This window comes from Macaca mulatta, chromosome 2 (genome assembly GCF_049350105.2).
Source record: "Macaca mulatta isolate MMU2019108-1 chromosome 2, T2T-MMU8v2.0, whole genome shotgun sequence".
NCBI lineage: Eukaryota > Metazoa > Chordata > Mammalia > Primates > Cercopithecidae > Macaca > Macaca mulatta.
Window position 1 is genome coordinate 114101514 of NC_133407.1, and position 25790 is coordinate 114127303.

General features: G+C 52.6%; 1 protein-coding gene and 1 long non-coding RNA gene across 24 annotated transcripts in view; both read left to right on the plus strand.

The window, feature by feature from the left end:
- The window catches only part of MAPKAPK3 (MAPK activated protein kinase 3), a 45953-nt gene that overhangs the window by 17566 nt on the left and 2597 nt on the right, over positions 1–25790 (plus strand). For all 23 annotated transcript variants that reach the window (XM_077990344.1, XM_077990355.1, XM_077990356.1 and 20 more), the window contains 6 exon segments: positions 19133–19272; positions 20526–20590; positions 21080–21159; positions 23496–23619; positions 24786–24861; positions 25216–25340. In XM_077990344.1, coding sequence (XP_077846470.1) covers positions 19133–19272; positions 20526–20590; positions 21080–21159; positions 23496–23619; positions 24786–24861; positions 25216–25340 — 610 coding nt within the window.
- Positions 602–10832, plus strand: LOC144339209 (uncharacterized). The gene is made up of 3 exons (XR_013413974.1): positions 602–2381; positions 10155–10278; positions 10376–10832. It is a non-coding gene; the product is annotated as an uncharacterized LOC144339209 (long non-coding RNA).

Below are 25790 nucleotides of genomic sequence, written 5' to 3' on the forward strand. Positions count from 1 at the left end.
CAGTCCGGGTGACAGAGTGAGACCTGTCTCAAACATTGAAAGAAAGAAAAGCAATAAAAGGCCTTACGGAGACATAATGGTGGGGTCTTCTTTCCTGCCCCTGTGTTCTGGACTGTGGGGCTGGGAGCTCTTCCCCTCTGACCCCTAAAACATGTTGGAAGCTCTTCTGGGCTCCCAGTGCCCTCTTCCCTTCTTTGTTAAGGAGAGTAGAGTGGTGGGGTGGTGGATCCACATGTCCAGGAGACCCCTGCAGAGTCCTCTGGGTCAAGTCTCTGTAGCAGGCATCTTCCTTCTCGTTCCCAGGATCTGGGAGGTTGCTGGAGCTGCCTTCTCTGGGATAGTTTCCTTCCCCTTGATGCCAGTTGGCTTCCGTGAGCCAGGCTGCTCTGCATGTGGGATCTCAGTGATGCCCCAAAGCACAACACAGAAGAGGGCATATTTCTCCTGACAGATAGGAAACTAAGCTCTGGAAACCAGGAGGAGATCTCACAGGGATTTGAGATTACACAGGGATTTGGGGACTTGGCTGTATATGTTCTGAGTCTCTAATTGTGGCATTCAAAGCCTCTGCAGTCCAACCCACCTCCCTTTTCTACCTTAGGTGACATCTTTCCTTCTCCAGCACTGAAGACTTTCTTCCCATCTGTCAAGATTCAGCCCCAGTGCCACCTCTTCCAGGAAGCTGCCCAGAGTTCCTGGCTTTGGGGCAATGGAACCTTCTTTGTTTGACCCCTAAAGCCATAATACTCCCCTTTGACTCAAAGCACCTTTATAGCACCTGGGCCCAAGGCCTGGCATGTATCGGGGACTCATGAGTGCTTATGAAAATAACCAGGCTCTGGCCCCTCTGAGCTTTGGAAGGAGCATCAGGAGCTGGACTTTTTCCAGGTTACACCTTCTCCACAGGAGAGGGGTTCTTGGATTGCAGCTCAGAGATAAGCCACAGAGAAATGTTATTTCTCCTCTCCTAAAGTCTGAGAATTCACATTGTTATTGGAATCTAACAGTTCCACTGCCTCAACAGACCTCATGGGGAATTCCTGGGAGAAAGGAAATGCCCATTCATGAGGCCGTTTCTGCCCACTGCCTGCTGTCCAGGCTGCACCTCTGAGTAGACAGAGGGTATAACCAGAATGCCGAAAGGAAGATAGAACATGATGGATGCAGAGACTGGGAAGCAGTGGATCCAGAGCCCAGTACCCTGGATGCCTCACTCTCCCTGGGGGGATGGTGCCCACTGCTCCATGGGTGAGGCTGGCCTGTTGGGGCTAGTGCTGTTGAGCTGGATTTGAAGCCAGGTGAAGCTGCTAGGCAAGCCAGGCCCTTCTTCATTTGGCAGCCACCCACCCCTCACCTACCATCTCCAGACCGGTCAGATCAGCCTCTGCAGGGCCACCCATTAGAGTCAACAAATCAGGAGGCACATGGAGGGCCTGGCAGCCCTGTACAACAGAGTCCCTTAAAATAGTTTCACTGCCCCCTGCGTTCTCCCAACGCTGCTCCTTGCCTGGAAGGAAAGAATCTGAGGAGCCAGAGTGTTAACTGCCAGGGATGGGCAATTTGCTTTTTCATGAAGATCCTGGGGAGGGCATCAAACCCTACAAAATACAAATAGTGGAATTTTAGGCAGAGGTTGATTGTTCTGAGATGGTTCATACCGTGCCTGGCTGGCCTTGCTTACTGTTTTCGAAGCTGTGCTACCGGCCTACTCTGAGGATCACCTCTGCTGGGGCTTCTAGGATCTTTCCCCATCCCATCTAGGAGCTGATGCCAGCTCTCCAGGATTCAGGCCTTGGTGCTGTGGATTCTGATACCCCCATAAACGGCTAACAGTTTTTCACAGCATTCTGCCCAGCAGGTCCTATCCACAGTGCACAACGATGCACAGCATGAGTTATCTTACCTAACTCTTATCACTCCCATTATATGGATGAGGTTCAGAGGTCAGCAACTTGCCCAAAGTGCACAACTAGTGGGTAGCAGGGCTGAGCTGTGAGCCTAGGCAGTTTGATGCCAGAGTCCTACCATCTAAGTCATCTCACTCCTCATGCAAGTCTGTGGGAACACGGGAGGGTCTCTGAGACTTGGCCCTTGGAGGGATGCTGGCATTGTCCTCTCTGCTCCACTGGGATCCCTGGCAGCCCCAGCTGGGCCCTGAGTGTTGCTGCCAGTGTCTGCCTACATCTGCCCAGTCCTCCTCACTGTATGGAACTCTATGCCAGTGATTGGACAGGTGGCAGTCCCATGAGGCCAGCACACAAGGACCATGATGACTGTGGAGGCCACCTCAGAAAGGTCATGTGCCTTTTCCCAGGCCTTGTGAGTCTCAGGCAAGTGGAGCTGAGCAGAGCCCAGAGCACCACGGGCAGGAAGTCAGACTGGTGAGTGGGCGAGTGGAAACTGTATCTGGGCTGGGCCAGCTAGGAGAGGCTTCCTGGAAGAGGTTGCCAGTTTAATCCAGACCTCTGGTTTGAGAAGGATGTGGATGACAGAGGAAGGCACAGGGTGTATGTGTGTGCCTGTGTGCGTGTGTGCGCGTGTGGGCGGGTGTGTGTGTATGTGTATGTGTGTGTGCGTGTGTGTCACAACATGCCTGGTTTAGACATTCAGTACCTGCTGTGGAGTACCAGTTTCCCACTCGCAGACCTGTGTTCTGGCAGGATGTGGTTGACCTCAGCAGGCCGGTGTCAAAGTCCTGACAAAGCCTGGGAAGCTGAGGGAGGACCAGAGGAATCTGTGGAGGAAGAGGCATTTGTGTAGGGCTTTAAAGGGTAGAGCACCGTTGCTGAGGGTGCTGCAGGGACTCCTGGATCACCTGGGCTGTTGTTCAGACTCTGTGGGAAGGACTCAGTTTTCATTACAACAGAGGTCTGTTATATCTCTTCTGAGCTTCACACCTGGGGAAGTGGAGTTAGATCCCTCATCTTTCTCTACTGGGGCCATTATCATGGAAGACCCCTGGGTGGAGGCAGCGGTTGGAACATCTGGCTCTGTAAGCCCGCAGCCTCCCTTGGCTCCAGGCTGCCATGTCTAATAGTGAAGGCCCACAGGCAAGAGCTGAGGACATCCCTAGGTGAGAGACATTCCAAGCATACCTGTGCTGTGAGAGTGTGCACCAAGCGCTTCCTGGACAGCTGGCTCTGCTGCTCTCAGGGCAGTGAGACCATGGCTCCTGTGAGCGCTGGTGTTTTCCCTGGAGAACATTAGTTCTACTGCTCTCCCTCCATCTGTTGGACATCTTGTGTGGTCCCAGATGAAAGGCCCCACCTGGGGTTGAGAGAGGAACAGTGCTCTCAGCTTAAAATGTTTTCTGCGACATTCTCTCTAAGTGACTTTGGACTAAACGCGGTTTCATAATCTTTTGCAAAACCATCATTTTGTGGTGCAGTTGAACCCTGGGTTTGAATATGTGGTGGGGAATAGGATCCAGTCTCGGTGACTGTTACTATCCCTGCATTCATGCTATGAGACAACATAGGCCAGCAGACACTCTCAGAAGGCAGGGCTCTCATTTGGGGTGGCCTGGGTGCATTTGCTGGTGAAACATTATTGGTTTTTATGAGGGTTCACCCTGCATCTGGGGAAGCCAGCCCCTTGAGGGACAGGAAAGAATGGTGTGAAGGGAGCTCTGGGTCCTGGTCTCTTCCCCACCCTCCTGCCCTTTTGGAACTAAGTGGATTAGGCCCTGTGCAATTGTGATTAAAATCCTGCTGTGTGGGAACCATGGAGGTTTTGCTTAGAGCAGGAACACGAGGCTCCTGTTTGGGGAACAAGGAGCCTCAGGAGGCCCTTTCAGCACTAGACAGGCCAGGGATGCGGAAAGATTGCTTTTGTTTTTGAGGCGAGTTTGGGATTAGGGTTGCCTTTTTCTTTAGATAGGGCTTTGTCTTTGCTGCCTTCTCATGGCACTAGCGATATTTCTGTCCTCTGCCTCCTCGTCCCTCTCATTTCTCCTTTTCCACCTGTTTCTCCTGCTATTGCTCTGTCCCCACTCTCCCGGGCCTTGCCAGTTTGCCTGTCTCATGTGTTTCAGGCCTGATGGCCTCTTTTCTTCAGCCCAGCAGGCTGAGGGCAGGCGGAGGACAGAGCAGGGCCAGGTCAGGTGCTGAGAACTCATCCTGGTCAACAGGCAGCTCACTCCCCCACCCCCACCCCAGGGGAGGATGGGGGTGGGGAAGGAAGGAGTGACTGCTGTACCCATGCCACTCACAGTGTCCCCTCCTGCTACCCGCCTTGACCAGGTGTCAGCAGCCTTGGCAGTCAGAACAGTGGAGTCAGGAGTTCTTGGGCTGAGCTGTAACCTGAGGAGGTCCCCCGCCACCCCCCCATGGCTTGTGTGAAGTCAGCTTCAGCTGCAGTCTCTATTGTTGGGTCTCCTTTTACAGCCCAATGGTCTGAGACTTCTGCTTGGGACAATTGTGTGGGACTAGGCACAGTACAACCTCCAAGGGTTCCCTGGCCACAGTCAGGTGTAGATGGGGCTGAGATCTGACCTGAGTCAGAGCCTTAGAGCCAGCCAGAGGAGCTGGTGGGAGTCTGGGAGGGCTCAAGGTGTGAGGTACAACCTGCTTCCATTTTTACAGAGGGCATAACTGAGTGTGAGCTACACCTGCACTAGCTGGGGTGAACACTCAAGAATCTCTAGCTGGCACCCTGCACCTGACCGCCCTCGCCCTGCTAAGGCTCAGAGGCTACATTCAGGGGCCTGTGGGACCAGGACCTTGAGCTGCTACACTCATTGCCCCATTCTTAAGGGTTCAGCCTCCACAAGAGACCCATAGCTCATCCAAAGATACTCACTCAACATTAACAGCCCCCTTCTCAGGATGTGGCAGAAGAATTGGCCTCTCCATGCTTTCTGGCAGGCAGTGGCACAGGGGGCTGGGGGATGGCAATAAGGGTACCCACTTGCTGAGTGTCTCCTACATGCCAGGTGCAAACATGGCAGAATCAGAATGGATTATCACCCCCAGGGTCACGTAGTATGGACATGGCCCTGTGCTGGAACCCAGGCCTGGCTCTCAGCCATTCCTCCCTGCGTGTGTGCTCCTCTGGGAATCGGGAGCCACAGTCTGCTCATCTGCAAAATGAGAGCCTGGGCCGGGTGCGCTGGCTTACGCCTGTAATCCAAGCACTTTGGGAGGCTGAGGCGGGTGGATCACCTGAAGTCAGGAGTTCGAGATCAGCCTGGTGAAACCCTGTCTCTACTAAAAATAGAAAAATTAGCTGGATGAGGTGGCACATGCCTTTAATACCAGCTACTTGAGAGGCTGAGGCAGGAGAATCACCTGAACCTGGGAGGCGGAGGTTGCAGTGAGCTGAGATTGTGCCATTGCACTCTAGCCTGGGCGACAAGAGTGAAACTCTATCTCAAAAAAAAAAAAAAAAAATGAAGGTCTGGGTGCTCTGCTTGGCAAAGGCCTCCATTTTGGTTGCGAAGACATGTTAGGTGGGCAATGATCATCGGCAGTACCAGGGAAGCAGGCAGGCAGGGGGGCCTGCCTTGCCCACTGCTGGGGCTGATCTTGCAAGTAGATAGACAGCATAGAGACTGGTCAGAGAGTGCCCCAGGATGCCTCTCCCACACCAGTCAGCAAATGGTGTTGTCAGGGGGAACATTTGTCTATGGTGATGCCACCAGCAAGGGCTATATTCTGCCAGGCTCAGGAACTCTGGCGGTTATGACTCAGGTTTGGGGACCCCTTCTGCTGTACTTCATGGCCTAATTAAGTGCTTGAGTCAGGCTGAGCCAGTACCAGGGTGTGTCCTTACCCTAGGCAGGCCCAGGAGAGGGGGAGTGAGTCACTGCCACCTAGTCTCATGGCAGGAACAGGCAGTGTCCCTCAGAGCTGCCAGGCCACCACTCTGGTCCCCTAGAGGGCAGGGCCTCCCCCTCTTCCTCGTAGCTATGGCTCCATGGTGTGATCAGAGACTAGGAAAGCCTCCTGGGAGCCGGCTGGGTGTCAGTGCCTTGGGAGTCCTCTGGTTGAGCATGAGCAGGAGGGGAGAGGGGCCAGGGACCAAGGGAGACTGGAAGCCTGGATGGCCAGTGCTCCTGCTACCCCTGGGAGGAGCCTGAGGAGAGCGATGGCTGCCTGTGCTCACCCAGGCCTGTGTGGCGAGCTGCAGAGACGTGAATGAAGCCAAAGGATGAGGGAGACATGCTGAGCAGATATGAGATAGAAGGTCAGTGTCGGGGGTGGGGATGGAAGGTTCCCTAGGGCCTCTGTGCCATGCCTCTGGGGGTGAGCCAGTGCATCTCCTCACGCCCACTTCTGATTCCTTTGTCATCTCTGTGACATCTCCTCTGGGTGAGGGAGACCAGCTGTCATTCTTCTGAAAGCTGGAGGGTGTTGGGTCCCCTCTCTCCAGAGCTGACCAGAGGCCTGACCTGCTGAGTGCTTCAGCAGGGGTCACCTAGGCATGACCTCACTTGCCCTGGCCACCCCTGTTAGGGTGGGTTCTATGGCCATTTGTAACCCTGTGGCAGCTATGTGGGCATCACTGTCACACAACTGGCCAGTTGGGGGCACATATTTCATAGCTGCTGTGGAGTCTCTTCATGAAGAGAGACCGCTGATGGGACATTGTTTCTGAGATTGCAACAAAACACTTGTGTTTGCTAAAATGTTCCAGTCTTATGATGAAAATGTCCTATTTTTACACTGTCATAGAAGAAATAGAACCAGGGTAAAGTTTCACAGATTATGTAGCTGATTTTGATAGAAAAATCCCCTTTTCCTCTTTGAAGTTAAAGGAAGATACCAGAACCTAGATCTTCTGAGTATGTACTCAGGGGGCTCACAAGTGGTCTCTGCGGCCTCCCCCAGCCCTCCTCTGTGGGAAGGCCGTGGGCAGAATGCTGGGATCCCACACCCGTCAAGGGCAGAGGGAGTTCTGATCCTGCCACTTTCTCACTGTAGAACCTCTGGGGGAGGGGAGGAGGCCATAGCTGTCTCTGGGCCTCTCCCCACCTGTAACACAGGTGCCATGTGGGAGGAGAGTGGGTACCCAGTTCACAGATGCAAGCTGGGGCTTAGGAAGGTAAAAGGACTGGCCATGGTCACACACTTTGCAGGAGGGACATTGTTCAAAAGGATGCGAGGAGTTATCGAGGGGTGTAAAGGTGTCTGCTACCTGGGAGAGTAGGGGGCTTCCACAAAGAAGTGAAGATGGGCCCCCTCCTGTAGTTGACCAAGCTTGAAAGCTGGGTGAGTTCCCTGTTGTGGGTCTCTGTCCTTTCAGTCTTGGTTCCCATTCCCCAGGGTCCCTCCCCTGAGATCAGCCACCCTCTCTACCCTGGAGGGTCTTCCCCTTTCTTATTGAGCCTTTCACAGCTAAACAGGATTCATGAACTCAAGGTTCTTGGTCCATCTTTGAAGAGCCCAGTCTGGCCGTGCACCTCTGAGGATATGAGACCATTTCCTGTGACCTGCTGGATTGGAGGGGTTCTGCCTCCCCCGGGTCCCCAAGGCTGCACCTCGCTTTCCCTGAGTTCTGGGAAACAAGGAGGGGAGGAGTGTAAGGCCATTTCAGGAAGACCCAGGGGAATCCTGAAGCCAGGAGTCCCTAAGCAAACCCGGAAACTGTTTTCACCTGTACCATCATGGCCCCTCAATTCCTTCAGTGTACACCTGACACCGAGTTCATCTGAGCTCTTTGCGTGTGCTCTCATTCCCTCCTCCTGGCTCCCTGGGAACAGGAGTATTAGCACCATCTCCACTTTCCAGATTGGGCCCGTGAGGCTCAGAGAGGCTGAATGGCCTGCTTAAGGCCACAGGGGAGTTGGGGACACACCTGGACCCCTGTGGCTACAGCTAGTCCTGCTGTGCATGGTCCCTGGTCTGGGGCACTGGGACCCCCTAGCACTCACATTCCCACTGTTCTTCCCTCTTCCTTCCCGGGAGCCTCCCTCAGGTCCCTCTTTCTAGAAGCATTTCCCTCCACTCTTCCCATCCCCCAGACTTAGCATTTCAGCCTTTGTTTCCAGGTTGTCTGGGGCTGGTGGGAAGCAGACCAACTGAGGCCATCAAAATTTAGTAAATTGGAGGAATCTTGTCTTCCTAAGACTTGAGGATTTATTTTTTATTTATTTATTTATTTTTTAATGTGAGATGGAGTCTCACTTTGTCACCCAGGCTGGAGTGCAGTGGCATGATCTCCACTCACTGCAAGCTCCACCTCCCGGGTTCACACTATTCTCCTGCCTCAGCCTCCCAAGTAGCTGGGACTACAGGCACCCGCCACCACCATGCCTGGCTAATTTTTTTGTATTTTTAGTAGAGACAGGGTTTCACTGTGTTGGCCAGGATGGTCTCAATCTCCTGACCTCGTGATCCACCCGCCTCAGCCTCCCAAAGTGCTGGGATTACAGGCGTGAGCCACCGCGCCTGGCCTAAGACTTGATGATTTCAAAATTTGTGTTGGCTGTCCTGTCAGCAGAGCTTCCTGGGAAGACACTAGGTTTGGAACCTCAGCTACTCCCTCTCCCCCCAAGAACTCTAGTGGGAAGTGGTCAGGTGGAGGTTCCCAGCCTGTCAAGCTGCCCCCTGCCCCCATCAGGTGTCCTGGCCTTGGCCTAGAAGGGGAGTGGTTGTTCAGGCATCTTCCTTTCTTGTGAGTTCCCTCAGGAGGGGCTGGCCTTCCCCATCTCACCTGTTCTGCCAGGTTCTGGTTCTGAAAAGAAAGGAGAAGGGAAGGGAAGGAGCCAGGACCAGTTTCCCGGGTGTACATGTCATCATCAAGCATCCCACTTGGCAGTGACTCATCCATAGACCCCTAAATCCTTGAGGACAGAGTGCCCATGGCAGCATTCCCAGTCCCAGTCTACCTAGCCCCCAGACAGGGCCAGTACATGTTTGCAGGAATTGGGAGGGGATCTGTACATGGGCAGGCCTCCTTGGGGATGAAAGTTGAATCCTGCTTCCCAAAGAACTCTGACTCAGAGGTGGCCATGTGCAAACCATGTGACCCAGAGAATCTACAAAGCCTCTCTGACCCTCAGTTTCCTCATCTGAAAATGGTGGCTAACAATGGAGTTGTTGAAGGGCAAGAGCTAATGGGTGTGACATGCCTGGTACAGGGCAGGGCTCCGTGAACATCTGCCATTATTGTAACAACCACCAAGCAGCAGGGCCTGGTCCAGACCAGGGGCGTGGGCCAAGCTCTCGGAAGGAGTGGCAGGGCCTTCTCTGTTTGTTTTCCCCAGGCTGGTGTTGTAGGGATGAGTGCCTGCTCCAAGCCTTGAAGCTGCATGGAAAAGGGGTGAAGCAGCTGTACATGGTTCCCAGTGCAGGGGACAGGTCCAGGTTCAAGTCTTGACTCTCACTGCCCGGCTGTGTGACTTTAGGCAAGTCACTTAACCTTCTAGAGGGACATTTCCCTACAGGTAGAAGGGCACTGCTGATGCTCGTTGGGTTATGGTGAGCACTGTATGAGGTGGCCTCAGCACAGTACTGGCCCAGCACCAGGGACAGACTGTTGTCATGTAGCGAGAGCTAATCCTACCTGACTCCATCATTCCCTCAGCACCCACCTGGGGCCTGGACGTTTGGGGTCAGTAGTATCACGTGAGCCGCCCTCCTTGGAACTGAGCCTCTGAGGAGGAGAGGTCAATGGGCAGGGTGAGACAGAGGACAGGATTCAGAACTTAATGAAGCGAGGTCTCATCTGTCAGGAGGCCAACTTATCCATAGCTGCAAAATTGGTTCCATTAGCTCTTTTAATGAGATACAAAAGCTGGGAAAATGAGTGTGTGAGAGAATAATGGCACGGGTCTGCAGCTCTGTTTTGAAACTGTGGCTAAAAAGTTAGATATTACACTACTTCCAGCTCTCCAAATAGCACCGGTGCCCTTGGTGGGAGGGAGAAGGAGGACACGGGGGGCAGGAGTGGGGCTCTGGCATTATAAGGAAGATGCTGAAGCCTTAAGAAGGAAAAGCCTGCTTCTGAACTCTAAATTCAGGGTCAGTCCCATCCTGATGTCTTCCCCACAGAGCAGAGGCTGAGGCTGTGACCCATTCTCCGAGTGGGCAAAGCAGCCCGCAAGGGTCACACTGGCTGGCAGGGCCGAGTGTGTTAATTGCCCACACAGGTGCCAGCACTGCTGGCAGGGGTTTCAACAACTGGCTGTAAAATGAATTCTGCTATTCCAGTGGTGTCTTTTACATCATTTGAGATGTGATCCTCATGGGAAACAATCACAAATAATCATACAACTGGGAGCTGGGAGAGATCTTAGAGATGGCTGAGTCGAAGACTTGTCAAGGAGGAAGTATGGTAGGTTCAAAGTGCTTTGTCTTATTTATGGCTTGTCTCTGTAAGAATAGGGGTTCCCAACAATGAAACCTAAATTTCCCTACAACATTCTCCACAGTTTTGCTGCCTGAGATTTAGTGTTGAGCACGTGCGCTGAGATTTAATCTTCAGCATCCTGGCCTGCCTTTGCCTGAGGCTGGGACGAGACCCTTAGGTGGGACAGAAGGTGTTGGAGGCCATGATGGTCCCTGCTGCTCCTCTCCTCTCTGCCCTCCGGCACAAAACAAAGCTGGAATCCCAAGAAAATGAAGGTCTGGTGATGTTATCTCAGCACTCCTGGCCCACATGCCAGGCAATAGCTGAGGCCCATGTGCTGGCGTCAGTCTTCATGGGGGAATCCATATTAGATATGTTCATTTGAGTCTGTATCTTTTGCAAAATTGCTGTTGAAGGTGTTGTCAGAAGGTTTTCTCCCATATAAGGTTTGATGTGAAATCCTTTTTAGAATTTTGTCTTAGAAAATGTTCAGTGAATGTCTGTGCTCCTCTTCATGGGGTAATAAAAGCAGCAGAGCCTAACTGGTTTCCATCTTTGCCAAGACTTCCAGGAAGCTCAGAATTAAAATTTGTCCTCATTTGTAGTTTTGAACTTGCATGGGTTTCTGGTGCATTTTATCTTTTTCTTCATTCTAAAGAAAATCTTCTGTTTTTGTTTGGTTTGGCTTTTGCCTTGTTTTAGAATTATAAAATGTCTGAAATACTGTTGTTAATAAGCAGGGCTTGCAGAAATAATGGGGCTTGGAGGGCCTCAAGGGGTGGTGAGAGGAACTAGAACCCTGGCCTCCAGGAGGAAGTTCCCTTTGCTGTAGGGCTGATGTCTCTCATATTGTGAGTTGTCACAAAATCCATAGCTTCAGCTTCTTAATTTATTACTGCCTCGTTGATGGGAGAGATAAGTCAGCTCTCTTCCCCCTGAAAGAGTGGGTGTTCTGGCAGAGACCATACATATAGCAGCCTGGCCGGGGCTGCAGGTTAATTGGCCAGGGGTATGGAGGTTGGGGTGTGGCTGCAGGGGGTGTTGGGGAAACTGCTTTTCCAAGCTGGTAGCCTGGACGCTTCCTATATGTGAGAGACGGAGATACTGTGGGCACTTTTACTTGAGAAGAGCCCAGCACTGGGGTGAGCTGGATGGGGATACCCATGTGTGGGTGGGTGGACCTGGATAGGGGGCCCTTCCTGGGAAAGGAGGTGGCTGGAGGAGGGTGTTGGGGACTGGTTCCCAAGAGTCACTGAAGACATCCCAGCTTTGTTCGATCTCTAAGAAGACAGACAGAGTGCTTTTCTAGTTCTGGGCAAAAAGAAGTGTTAGGCCCTGCCATGGAGATGGGGTCCCAGTGGGAGAGGAGGTCTGAATGCTGAATAATGGAGGCATCTGGGCTTGGTCACCTTCTTTTTTTTTTTTTTTTTTGAGACGGAATCTTGCTCTGTCGCCCAGGCTAGAGTGCAGTGGTGTGATCTCCCCTCACTGCAAGCTCCACTTCCTGGGTTCACGCCATTCTCCTGCCTCAGCCCCCTGTGTAGCTGGGACTACAGGCGCCCGCCACCACGCCCGGCTAATTTTTTTTTTTTTTTTGTATTTTTAGTAGAGATGGGGTTTCACCGTGTTAGCCAGGATGGTCTTGATCTCCTGACCTCGTGATCCGCCCATCTCTTGGTCACCTTCTTGCACAGGCTGTCCTAGGTTGAGTTGTAGCAATAAGACCCCCCAATGTTTCTTGGGCACCTCTCTGTGGCCAGTTCTCTGCTAGGTACTTTGGAGAAGTAGAAAATACTAGATGAACAAATGGACAGATGGATAAATCCTGTTCTCTGCGAGTTCAAAGTCAACATTGCAGAGACTGGAGACACACATATGCCCATGGGCCCACACACCCACTCCCATACGCCCCACACACCCATGCACACACCCCTACACATGGATGTACACATGCATGCACACACTCATGTTCCCACACACACACATGCCCCCACATACCCTCCTCATACCCCTACATATGCACACACCCACTCACCGATGCACACATTTATTTCAGAACAAGCTTCCCCAGTTTGTGCAAGCTGTGGATTTGACCAGTGCCTCTCCAACTTGGGGCCACCCCCTCCTCTCATCTCCCCTCAGGGAGGGGTTGTCTGGGTGCTCTCTCAAAAGTCCTGTTCTCCTTCCTTCTCCAGCCTTGCCATCCTGTAGCCAGGTGGCCACAGGGCAATGACTTCATCCTCCTGAGCCTGTGTTTCCTCAATTTGTAAATTGGGGCTAATGGTTCCCACCCTGCTTGCCTCACAGGGTGGCGCCAAGGATTCCCATGAGATAAGGGACAGCAGAGTGTTTTGTAAACTGCAAATTGTTTTCCAAACAGGCAAATGGTGCTGTAGTTTTCCCAGCTATGGAACTCAAGAATTCCTCCACCCACAAGTAAACCGTGTCCTTGCAAGGGTGGGAAGGGACATAGTAGGGTGATAGTGAGGGGCCTGGCCTGTTTTGAGGCCCCCACATTCCACCTGGTGATGCTAGAGGGGCACTAGCCCTTCTGCTCTCAAATTTTGCTGGGACTCACTAGCTGGTGAAGTCAGTAGGGGTCTTGGCCTCTGGCTGCTGGCTCTGGGGGCAAGAAAGAGAATCTGGCAAAGGAGGATGAGGGGAGAAGGGGGAAGTGAAAACCAGTACATCAAAGCCTGAGGCCTGCGGTCACTCGCTAAAGGAAATGTCATCTCAAATTCAATGCTCATTGAGCTTCAGTGGGGACCCACACCTCAGGTGCATGGCCAGGAATCCCCTTCTTCAGGAAGAAGCGCAGTTTCCACCTCACAGGGGTGTATGTGTGTGTATGCCTGTGTGTGTGTGGTGAGTGTGTGTGTCTGTGTGTACCTACTGGGCACTAGCTAGAGCTGTGGAGCTGCCCAAGTGCCATCACAGACCCTCCAGTTCTGATGGACCGCTGGGGAGCTCAGGGAACATAGGAGAGGAGTGAGGCAAGGGTAGGGGCCTGTTGGGTTGTCAGAAGTCCCCTCCTATCTTCTTCTTTTTTTTTTTTTTTTTTGAGACAAAGTCTCATTCTGTCACCCAGGCTGGAGTGCAATGGTGCAATCTCGGCTCACTGCAATCTCTACCTCCCAGGTTCAAGCTGTTCTCCTGCCTCAGCCTTCCAAGTAGCTGGGATTACAGGTGTGTGCCACCACACCTGGCTAATTTTTTGTATTTTAGTAAGATGCGGTTTCACCGTGTTGGCCAGGCTGGTCTCAAACTTCCGACCTCAGGTGATCCTCCCGCCTCGGCCTCCCAAAGTGTTGGGATTACAGGCATGATCCACCGTGCTTAGCCCCCTCCTATCTTCTTGTCTTCCCAGCTGTGACTGGGAACCATGACATCATTGCCCATTCCAGGTAGCCCCCAGTGGGCTCAGGCATGTGGTGTGGAGGCCATGGGGACCCAGAGGCTGCTCCATGGGGGCAATGATGTGGGAGTGGTACTATGGTAGGTAGTTTGCAAGGAACCCCTGTCTAGAAGTCCGCCTTGTTACCCACTTCTCTCCCCCACCCTATGTAGCCCAAGCCCTACAACTTAACACTGGGGAAACAGAGGCCCAGAGAGGAAAAGGGATTGGCCTAAGGTCATACTGAGAATAGGGATAAAACCTGGGCCTCCTGTGTCCTGGCTCTGTGCTCATTCTCATACCTGGGAAGATGGAGCTCTTACTTTGGGACATCTTTTGTGAAGAGTAGTGTGGAGTCATGTACCTATGTGAAGGAGGTCAACTTGCAGCAATGCCTTGTGGAATGGAGCAGTCATGATGGGCTCCCTGGAAGAGGAGGTAAAGCCTGGTTCAACAGAGCGGGTAGGTGAGGTACAGGCTGCCCTTGGGCAGCAGGGAGAAAGTTTGGCCAGGTTGTCATGTCTCCCATTTATTGAGCCTCACTGGGGCCTCCTCAATTTAATCTTTTTTTTTTTTTTTTTTTTTTTGAGACGGAGTCTCAATCTGTCGTCTAGGCTGGAGTGCAGTGGTGCGATCTCAGCTCACTGCAACCTCCGCCTCCCAGGTTCAAGTGATTCTCCTGCCTCAGCCTCCTGAGTAGCTGGGGTTACAGGTGCACATCACCACACTGGCTAATTTTTGTATTTTTTAGTAGAGACGGAGTTTTGCCATGTTGGTCAGGCTGGTCTCGAACTCCTGACCTCGTGATCCACCTGCCTCGGCCTCCCAAAATGGTGGGATTACAGGCGTCAGCCACCACACGCAGCCAATTTAATCTTATCTTGTCCTCATGATAGGTTGTGAGAGGTTTTTCCCCTCATCCTTACTCTATAGATTTATTAAATCTACCAATATTAACAGGTGCAGTGGCTCATGCCTGTAATCTCATTGCTTCGGAAGCCAAGGCAGGAGGATCACTTGAGCCTAGGAGTTCGAGACCAGCCTGGGCAACATGATAAAACCCCGTCTCTACAAAAAAAAAAAAAAAAAAAAAAAAAAAAAGGCCGGGCGCGGTGGCTCAAGCCTGTAATCCCAGCACTTTGGGAGGCCGAGACGGGCGGATCACAAGGTCAGGAGATCGAGACCATCCTGGCTAACCCGGTGAAACCCCGTCTCTACTAAAAAATACAAAAAAAAAACTAGCCGGGCGAGGTGGCGGGCGCCTGTAGTCCCAGCTACTCAGGAGGCTGAGGCAGGAGAATGGTGTGAACCCGGGAGGCGGAGCTTGCAGTGAGCTGAGATCGGGCCACTGCACTCCAGCCTGGGCGGCAGAGCGAGACTCTGTCTCAAAAAAAAAAAAAAAAAAAATTAGCCATGTGTGGTAGCATACACCTGTGGTCCCAGCTACTTGGGAGGCTGAGGTTGGAGAATCATTGAGCCCAGGAGATCAAGGCTGCAGTGAGCTATGATTGTGTCACTGCACTCCAGCCTGGATGACAGAGCAAGATTCTGTCTCAAAAAGAAATCTACAACTATTACCTGAGTTAGTGCTCTGTGTCAGGCCCTGTATCCCCGTACTGGGACCTAGAGGTGGCTAGGCAGACTGACCCTGCCCTGTGGGCCCACAGTCTGATGAGAGATCAGCCATGTGATTTGGTGCCAATTACTTTCTCTCTCTGTGCCTCAATTTCTCATCCAAAAAGTGGCGATAATGAAGTCCTTTCCTCCTAATGTTTATAAAGTACCCCAAACAGAGCCAGGCACATTGAAAGTACAATATCTGTATGTGTGTGTTTGCTTAAAGAGTTATCAAAGGAACAAGCTAATTGCAGGTTGTGAGCAAGTGCTGCACAGGAAGTAAAAAGGGCAATGATGTGAGAGCTTTCTGGGGAGCTAGGAATGTTTTCCATCTTGATGGAAGTTTGGGTCCCAAGGGTGTGTGCAATCGTCAAAACTCATTGAATTGGACCCTTGAGACCTGGGCATTCTACTATATGTCAATTACACCTCAATAAACGAAGCATATATTGAAAGAAAGAAAAACAAAGGATGAAGAGGGAGGGCTTCTGAGATGAGATGACATTGAGGTGTACCACATTGAGGGGAGACCTGGAGGAGGAGAAGGCTCTGGCTAAGGGGAAGGAAGATGAGAAAACTGAGGCTCTAGGAGGTTTTGGGCTATGCTCATGTTCAACTCAAGGGGTCAGGAGAGATAGCTTAGGAGATTTCTTGGCAGCTGGACCTGGGCCCAGGCTGAGGGGTCTGTCTCCTGTGATGTGCTCTGTAGAGAGGCCAGTGGGGCGTTTATTATATTTTCCGGAAACAGCCCTCTCCCCTGCCCCTGTGCCTATTTTCAGGGCTTTGGCACTTGTAGAAGGACTATTTTAATCCATGTGGGAAATGGGTTCCTAAATATGGACGCAGTGGGGCAGGAAGCCTTGAGAGGCTCCAGCTCAGGGCAGCTCCACCTGCTCCTCTACCTCAGCAAAGCACAGGCTACAGTCCCAGGCTGGAAGGCTCTCTGGCGGCTCCTTGGCCATCGATCGCCCTCCCTCTCTCCCTCTCTCCCTCCAGTCCTGGGCCCATCCTCCCATCCTTTGTTTGCTCAGGAGCCCAGTGTTTCCTGCCAGGCCCCAGCCAGGGACCCCCAGCTGAATTTGACCTGCCTCTGTCCTCAAGCTGCTCCCAGGCTGATAGGAGGAACAGAGGCAAAACCAGTAAGAAAGGTACTGGGAGGATTTTCCACAGAGAGAGAGAGAGAGAGATTGATTGATTGATCTGAATTGAGCCCTGAAGATTCCTCAAAAAGAGGGAGTTGACCCAACAGAGAAGATGAGGCAAGAATGCACATGACAGGGACCAGCACAGGCCTAGACGCAGAGGCCTGGGGGAGTAAGGCCTGTTTGGGAACAGCACATGTATTTTTCTGGCCAGAACAAAGTGGTTTTGGCCCAGAGGTAGCAGGAAGTGAGGTGGGAAAGGAAGGTAAGCCCTGCGTGCTGGGGGAGGACATTTATCTGGAAGACGTGAGGAAGTGTCTGTGGCCACAGGCGGATTACAGTCATAAAGGGAGAGGCAGGGCTGAGGACCCTACTGAAAGCATTCCAGCTGTGAGCTCGGGCTTTTAAGAGAGAAGAGGAGGATTCTGATGTGGGAGTGAGATGCCACAAGATGGGGAGTGAGGAGGGAGTGTGGGAGCCAGCCTGCTAGGCCTGAGAGGAGATGGTTAGGTCAGGCTGGGGAGGAGGGGATCAGGCAGGGGGAAGGGGAGGAGGCAAAGAAGGAACCAGGTGCAGGGAGGGAGGATGGTGCCTCTTGGCTCCTATGGCTGAGGATTGGGGTACCCCCAGCTAGAGCCACCCCAGGACATGGTGGAGGTGAGTTGGGGGCACTGAGCTTTCTGGTCCCAGCGCTGAGGAAGAAGCTGGTGATTGGGAATTGCGCGGACACCAACCTGAGGGGTGTTCTGGAAGGCAAGGGCAGCATAAGCAATGATCCACAGTGTCCAGGCAGGAGCATCTGCCCACAGCAGCCTTGACACATACCCCCAGCCTGCTCTGGGTAATGGAGCAGGGGCACAGAGCTGCTGGAGGGCTTATCCAGACCCTGGCTCTCTATATTCCTTGCACTGCCTGTATTCCCAGGCTAGAGTTGACGGGAGCAGCTCCAGAAAAGGAGGGACAGCCAAAGGGCAGCAGGCTCGAGAAACCATTGCCTGCCTCTCCCCTCTCTGGGACACTGCCCTGCCCCAGTTTGTCTTTACCTAGAGAGGGTGTGTGGTCCCAGAGCCTGCCCCCAACAGTGCCCTGTGTAAAGTGGCCTGGCTGTCCGCATCCTGCAGAGGAGGAAATTAAGGCTGGGGCAGCCCAGGGTCCTACGGATGCTGAGCAGTGCTGATCTGAGCCCCAGTCTTGAGCATCAGCCCTGGTCCCCAGCCCTCCTCCATTAGGAAACACAGTGTCATGGCTGGTCCTTGAGTGAGCAACCCTTTTGGGGAGTGGCTTGTCCCTGCTGTCCCTATTCTGGGCCATCTCCTCATGCATGCTGACTTCTTCTCCTCCTACAGCAGGGCCACTGTGAGACCTTGTTCATTTGTGGTGCTGGTTGGCAGCCACAGTCCAGGGCTAAGTTAACCCAAGCAAGGATCCTGATGCCTGCCCACCGGATGCTTGCCTTGCTGGGATGCACCCTGTGGGAATGACTCTGCTATTACTCCATTTTACAGAGTTGTGGGCTGCAGCTTGGAGCTGTGAATGTTTGCCTGAGGTCACACCGAGTCATTGGAGGAATTCAATCCCAAACCCACATCTCACTCCACTCAGCTGTCATCTCCTTCAACTAGGGTCCTCCCTGCCCCCAGTCGCTACCTCTGGGTCCTCACCGGAGATCTGTAAGCATGGGATGAGGGTGGAGGCTAGGCAGCTAGGTCACCTTGAGATGGCCCCACCTCTCTCACAGCGGGATGACATTGTTGCCCTGGTATTGTATAGCAGCTCCCAGGCAGGCTACAAAGTTACCTTGGGAGCTGGGGACTGACTGGGCGGTCATGACCAAGCAACTCATTTTAGAAGCACTTTACTTGGTAGTGACAGTTTTGTTCTCGCTCCCACTCCTGGAGAATTTGAAGTCTTAATTACTTTTACCCCTACAGGAGTGTGGCCTTGTCTCCCTCCACTCTAGGCCAGTTTCTTTGTGGGAGATAGATTGACAGACACAGGCCTCAACCTCTACTGCAGGAAGTCTTCCTTCCCACTCCAGCACTCTCCTGATCATGCTGCGGCCTGTAGGGCAGATTTGTGTGTTAGTGTGTTAGTGCACCCTCTCCCCTCCCCAGCCTTTCCCCAGCACCTTCTACATCTACACTTATGTTTCTCATAGATGTGCTGGGTGAGAATCACAAGGGAGGCACCAAGGGCCTACTATGTGCCAGGTGCTATCCTGTTCAATTTACATGTACAATTTCCAACCCTAGCCTAGGAAATAGAACAACTGTGTCATCCTCATTGTAAAAATGAGGCTCAAGGGATGTGTGGCCCCTGGCTTGAGGTCCCATGGCTGCTGTGTGATTAGAGTGGGGTTATAAAACCCACTCAATTTCCATCTTATTTGCAGTCCCTGAGAAGGGAGGCAAGGGCTTCTTTGGCCTCTGAGCCCCTCGAAGCAGTCAGCCACCTCCCAGAGACTCCTTGAACTACCTGCCAAGCTGCTTGAGCCCAGGACTGACCCTCAAGTCCAGAGGCTCATTGGACCACAAGTCAGAGAAACCTGGATTCAAATTCTCATTCTGCTCCTTATAAGCTGTGTGACCTGGGGCAGGTCACAGGCCTCTGAGCTTATATGTTTTTGTCTGCAAAGTGATGGTAGAGGGCTCTGAGCCTGATGCTTTCTATGCCCACCCACCCACAGCTCCTATATGACAGCCCCAAGGCCCGGCAGGAGGTAGACCATCACTGGCAGGCTTCTGGCGGCCCCCACATTGTCCGCATCCTGGATGTGTATGAGAACATGCACCATGGCAAGCGCTGTCTCCTCATCATCATGGAATGGTATGCTGGCCTGCCCTGTCTCCATACCCCCTCGGCATCCCGGTGGCCCCCAGGCTCCCTGCCATGCTTCTAGAGACTTTCTTTGTTTTCCAGGTAGCAGATCTGGATGCCACTGTAGCCCCTGAGGGGCAATGGAGCAGGCAGCCACAGGCCCTGCCTGTGGATCTATGGAGTTGGCCATAAGGACATTCCCTCAAGGGTGGACAAGAAACCATAGGGGTTAATATGGCCTCCCTGAGTGTGATTTCTACTCTGTGAGGAGGCCTAGAAGAGCTGTCAGAGAAGCCTCCCAATCCCTGAATATGGATGGATGGGGGATGTGGGGAAGAACAGGACCCACACAGTTCCCTCAACTTTCTCTCCTTTTGACCTGGATATGTGCTCCCATGGTCCCACCAGGAGTTGGGTGCTTGGGGCCTAGAACCGGGAGCCAGCAGCCTGCTCCACCCTGGGCTTCTTTCTGTAACACCGTGGCTCAGCACCAGCTGTCCTTGGACTCTGGGTCCCCAGCTCCTCCCTGTCTGCCTTTCAAGTCCCCCCTTCCTGTACCGGTTAGCCAGTTCTTCAGATTTGGGGTTCAGATCCTGCCTCTGCTACCCACTAGCTGTGTGACCATGGGCAGCTCTTAACCTCTCTGAATCTCTGTAACTCACATGTAAGATGTGGAGAAGATCTTAATGTAGCATTTACCCTGTGATTGACTCCATTCTACGTGGCCCATGTGTATTGCATATTCAATCTGCATGACTATGGGGTTGGTGTTGTCATGCCTGTTATACAAAAGAGACAGCTGAGGCACAGAGAGGTGAAAGAACCAGCCCAGGATCACACAACAGCACTCATGAAATGTGGATCCCAGGGCATGGCACATAGTAGGTGCCCAGAGAACAGTGGTCATATGATGATAATTAACATCTCATCCCACATTTGGGGAAACAGAGACTTGAATAGGGTTGGGAGTACCCAAGCCCTCACAGTCAGGTAGGGGCCGTGCCACTGGGAACACACAGGCTTCTTGGCAGGGATCAGAGCCCACCACCCTCTTCTAGTTCCAAGAGTTCAGTTCAAGCCACCCAAGCTGACAACCCACCATGCACCAGGTTCTGCAAGGGACAGGGAGGGTGACAGTGGCTGTTCAGTAGGGGAGGAGCAGAGTGGTAGGGCTTGAAGCCTGGTCCTGTGATTTGGGGCAGGGGCAAGGGTACGATGATGTGCAGTTTCCCCCTCTCTGCTTATAGTCACCTCTTTTACAGCATGGAAGGTGGTGAGTTGTTCAGCAGGATTCAGGAGCGTGGCGACCAGGCTTTCACGGAGAGAGGTATGTGCGTGTAGCTGGACCAGCAGGAGGATTCAGGGTGAGAGGTATGGACCAGAGAGTTGTGTGTGATGCTGGGCAAGACCCTGTTCCTCTCTGTGCCTCAGTCTTCCCATCTGAATAAGAAAGGGTGGGACTCAGTGTCCAACCCCACAAGGGACTCTCTGAGTCTGAGACACTTTGTCGAAGATGGACTCTCTATGGCTTTGGGATGGAGGCCTCAAAGCCTCTTGGTGCTGCCTTGCAGCTGAGCTGGGGAGAGGTAGTTCAGGACTGAGGAAAGAAGTTTAGATGGGTTGGGGGTATCCTCGGAGGAAACTGGGGTATCTGGGGTGGGGTAGACATCCCGGGATAGAGAACCTGGATAGCAGGAGTGCTGTCACTGTCTTCTTGTCTTGTGCTGGCCAGCTAGACTGTGTCCAGGAGGGATGATAGGGTGGGAGCTTGACCTTTGTCTGGCATCACTGACCCCCTCCTCTTCTGTTTCTGCAGAAGCTGCAGAGATAATGCGGGATATCGGCACTGCCATCCAGTTTCTGCATAGCCATAACATCGCCCACCGAGATGTCAAGGTGAGGCTCTAGGATTCAGGTTGGGGACCCAGGGAAGAGGATATTGTCACACTCCACAATCCCTGATGGCATCCAGGACCCACTGGGTGGAGGCCATATTCCATAGTCACATTCAAAGCATCCGCTCTGTGTCCCAGACTGCTCTTCTCAGCCTCTTCTCTGGTTTCAGCATACTCATTCTGTTCTCACCAGATGGGTCCCCTTGTTTCTTTCAAACACTGAGTAATCCCAATAGTAATAAGAATAACCAAGTGCCTGCCTGAAGCTAGCAGGCCCTGACAAGCAATCTCATTTCACTCTCACCCAGCCTTGTGAGACAAGTGCCATTACCCATTTTACAGATGAGGAAAACAAGGCTCAGAGAAAGATTAAGTGACATGCCCAGGGCTGTGTAGTTGCTGCACTGGGATTCACTCATTCATTTGTTCACTTGTTCAGCAAGAAATTTTGTGTGCATGCAACCTCAGGAAGGGGCTGCCTGATGCTGTTGGGGTTTTTTGTTTTGTTTTGTTCTGTTTTTTTGAGACAGAGTCTCACTCTGTCACCCAGGCTGGAGTGCAGTGGCACGATCTCGGCTCACTGCAGCTTCTGCCTCCCGGGTTCAAGCGATTCTCCTGCCTCAGCCTCCCAAGTAGCTGGGACTACAGGCACCCGCCACCACACCTGGCTAATTTTTGTATTTTTCGTAGAGATGGGGTTTCACCATGTTGGCCAGGCTGGTCTTGAACTCCTGACCTCAGGTGATCCACCTGCCTCGGCCTCACAAAGTGCTAGGATTACAGGTGTGAGCCACTGCACCTGGCCCTGTTGGGGCTTTTGTGAAGTCACAGCCATAGCTTTGATAGATCAGGCCCTCTGATACCAGCATTTTAAGGGAAAGAAGCCATTTGCTGAGCACTGGAGGAAGGAATAGAGATAGTGCCAGTTGTTGGGCCACCTTCCAGTCTTGAGGCTGGAAGGTCAGCTCTCCAAATTTCCTATCCTGGGAGAACTGGGTCTTAGAGGTCATCTGGATCAGATGGATGAAATGCAAACCAAGGCACTCTGCATGTACAGCACACACATGCACGTGCACACATAAGCATGTGTGAGCACTATCAGAGCAGAGTCTGCTTCTCCTGGACCCTCTGCCCCAAGCCTAGAACATTACCTTCCTTGGTTTAGTTCCTCCTCAGACTGGGCAGAGGCGAGCTGAGGTTCTAGTTGCTGCATCAGGTCCTCCCTCTGGCTGAGCACCACAACCTGTAAATCCTTGCTTTACTTGGACCCTGGCTTCTTTTTTTTCCCAAAGAGAGAAAAGCCTTCTGCAGAGGAGATTCCTTTGAATAGACTAAAACTGCTTTTCTGTTTTTATCACAATTTTTATCACAATTGAGAAGGTCAGATCTTCTCAAACAGAACCTGAGAAATAGCATCCATTGGTTCTAAACCACCACCCCATCCTTCTAACAACACCCCATCCTTCTACCCCAGCTCTGCTTGGGGGTCTCTTCTGCTCCTCTCCATGGGCCTATATCCTACCCATTCATTAAAAACCAGTTTCAGGGACAGACCTCCCCACTGCCCTCATCTGCCAGGCCCCTGGCTACTCCTGGGACACAGGAAGATTGCCCCTGTGCAGCTCCTGGGGTCTGAGCAACCAGGGCCTTCTCCCCTAAGCAACCTCAGTTGGGGCTGTCCTTCTAGCCCTGTAGGATTCACTCTGGGCTGGGTATGGGACATGTGCTTGGCAACACTGACTTATGAGCAGCCTGCCTTCCCCTAGCACCCTTGCTATAGCATTTCATGGCAATGTCACCAACTCAGGATCAGAAGTTCCTGCCCCGAGACTTTCTTTCTTTTTTTTTTTTTTTTTTTTAAGACGGAGTCTCGCTCTTTCGCCCAGGCTGGAGTGCAGTGGCCGGATCTCAGCTCACTGCAAGCTCCGCCTCCCGGGTTCACGCCATTCTCCTGCCTCAGCCTCCCGAGTAGCTGGGACTACAGGCGCCCGCCACCTCGCCCGGCTAGTTTTTTGTATTTTTTTTTTTTTAGTAGAGACGGGGTTTCACCGGGTTAGCCAGGGTGAAGAAGTTCCTGCCCCGAGACTTTCTATGGCACTTGGTCATTCACAGCCTTGGCTGAACACCTGCCTTGCTTCCCCTTTTGTGAATGCAGGTAGCACCTTGGGTTTCTCTATATTTGACCCATGTTGGTGGGCAAGGCCCAGGTCTTTTTATAAATGGACCTGGCTCCTTCTGCACTGGGATGGAGTTGGGGAGTCTGGCTGAAGATCACCTTGGGGCTCTGCTCCTGCCTGGTTCCTAACTCCAAACCAATGTTTTCTCTTTCTGGCCCAGCCTGAAAACCTGCTCTACACATCTAAGGAGAAAGACGCAGTGCTTAAGCTCACCGATTTTGGCTTTGCTAAGGAGACCACCCAAAATGCCCTGCAGACACCCTGCTATACTCCCTATTATGTGGGTGAGTCCTTGGGACATGATTTGTAACTCCTCACCCCAACTTATACAGCTGTATTGTAGGGTAGCCGGTGGGTTGCAGAAAACAAAGGGTTAAAGCCCAGCAAGGAGGGAGGGGGAGAATTCTGTCTGCATGGAGGCGGGTGACGTGGGGGGCCGGAGGCTGCAAAAATATTCTCCCAAACTTCAGCTTCTGCTTTTGAAAATAGATCCAGGAAAATTCTGGCTGTGGCCTGTGAGCTGAATGACATCACAGCAGCTCTAAATATATATGTGATAAAAGGCTGCCATCAGCTCGGGACGGAGCCCAACCGCGGTTGTTTTTCTCTGGTTTTTGTCTTCCTGGGATTCATATTCAGAAAGCGGGCAGGCATTTCCTCCTAACCTGGAGGGACAAAGGGTACCAGTCACCTGCCTTGTGGGAGAGAGTCACTAAAGCCAGGGCTTGGAGGTGTGCACATACTCATGTTTCCTGGAAAAGTTCCTTGCCCTTCTGCAAGTGGGCAACCCCCAGATCTGAAAATGCTCCTTGCCAAAACTGCCCCCTAACCTGAGAGTGGGCTGATGACAGAGGGCTTTTCTTCCTCAGAAGAGGTCTTCCTGGAGGGCTGCTGAAGGGGTGGGAAGCTCCCTGAGATAGTTGAAATGGCACTCTGTTAACTAGGATGTGTTTTGCAGTATTTTAACTTAGAAATCTTCTAGCCTACCCACCTCATTGCACAGGGAAGACAGGCCCCATGGATTGGTAGCCAAGCTGATGATGGAATGCAGAGCCTTGCCCCTGGTTCCTCCTTGCCTGTGACCTAGGCTGTGCATTCTGGGAGGCAAGGGACACAGGACAGCTGGCAGGCCAAGACCCTCTCACCTACGGCAGTTTCCCACCAAGCCCCAGACTGGCCTTCTCTTATTTCACCAAGGTTGAGACTGGCAGAGGGGCCCAGGCCCAAGGGAGCTAGGGGTATGTCTGAAAGTGGTTGATTTTTTTCCGGGAGCTTTCTCCTCCCCCAGCTTCACACACGTGCTGCCTTTCCAAAAGGTGCCAGACGCCAGTCTGCTCTGCCCTACCTCCCAGCCCAGGTACCTGCTCCCCACCTCGCCCAGGCTTCAGGCTTCTGCCTGGGCTCTAAGACCCTTGGGTCTGAGAGCCCTGATGTCCCTCTGCCCTGGCAGCCCCTGAGGTCCTGGGTCCAGAGAAGTATGACAAGTCATGTGACATGTGGTCCCTGGGTGTCATCATGTACATCCTGTGAGTACCTTCCCCACCTCCTGCCTCCATCTTCTGTCCTCACCCCCACTGTGAGCCCTCAGGACCACTTCTGTCCCCTTACCCCCATGTCCTTGGTGAGGGGCTTGTGTGTGTCACTCCTCATGCAGGCTGCCCTTCCCTTTTGGTCATGGGACACCACTCCTTCAGGTGCCTGAGGGTCTCCCCATGCCAAGGGCTGATGGCATTCCTGGGATATGCCTGGGAGTCTGGAGGGCTGGTATTATTGCCATGGTGTCTGGTTGCCTGTCTCCCCAGTCAGGGACTTTTGAGGGGAAATGGGTCTACCCTGGCACTGGTCCCACCCTATGCCAAATGACTTACCCCTTCCCCCAGCCTTTGTGGCTTCCCACCCTTCTACTCCAACACGGGCCAGGCCATCTCCCCAGGGATGAAGAGAAGGATCCGCCTGGGCCAGTATGGCTTCCCCAATCCTGAGTGGTCAGAGGTCTCTGAGGATGGTGAGTGAACCTCTCTGTCCCAGCCTGGCCCCTGCAGCTTTCATTCTGGGAAACATCACTTTGGTGTCAAACTGACCTGTGTTCAAATCTTGGCTCCCCCTCTTCCCAGCTATGGGATCCTAGGCAAGTCCCCTAACCTTCTTGAGCCTCAGTTTCTACATCTGTCAAACAGGCTCAAAACTTGCTTCCTCAAAACTCCCTCTAACTCCTATTCCTCATTCATATTTTCCCTTCTGAGGACCACAAACAAGGCTGCCCTGTATGAGTTATCTACTGCTGCTTAACCAGTTATCCTGGACACTTAGTGCTTCAAAACAAGAAATAGTTGTTAGCTCACTCTTTCTGTGGGTTGGGAATTTGGGAGCACATGCAGCCCCTGCCTCAGCAGAGCTTGTGGTCTATGGGGAAGGGTGGAGGGGCTGGCTCTGAGGAACTCTGCAACCTCACCTC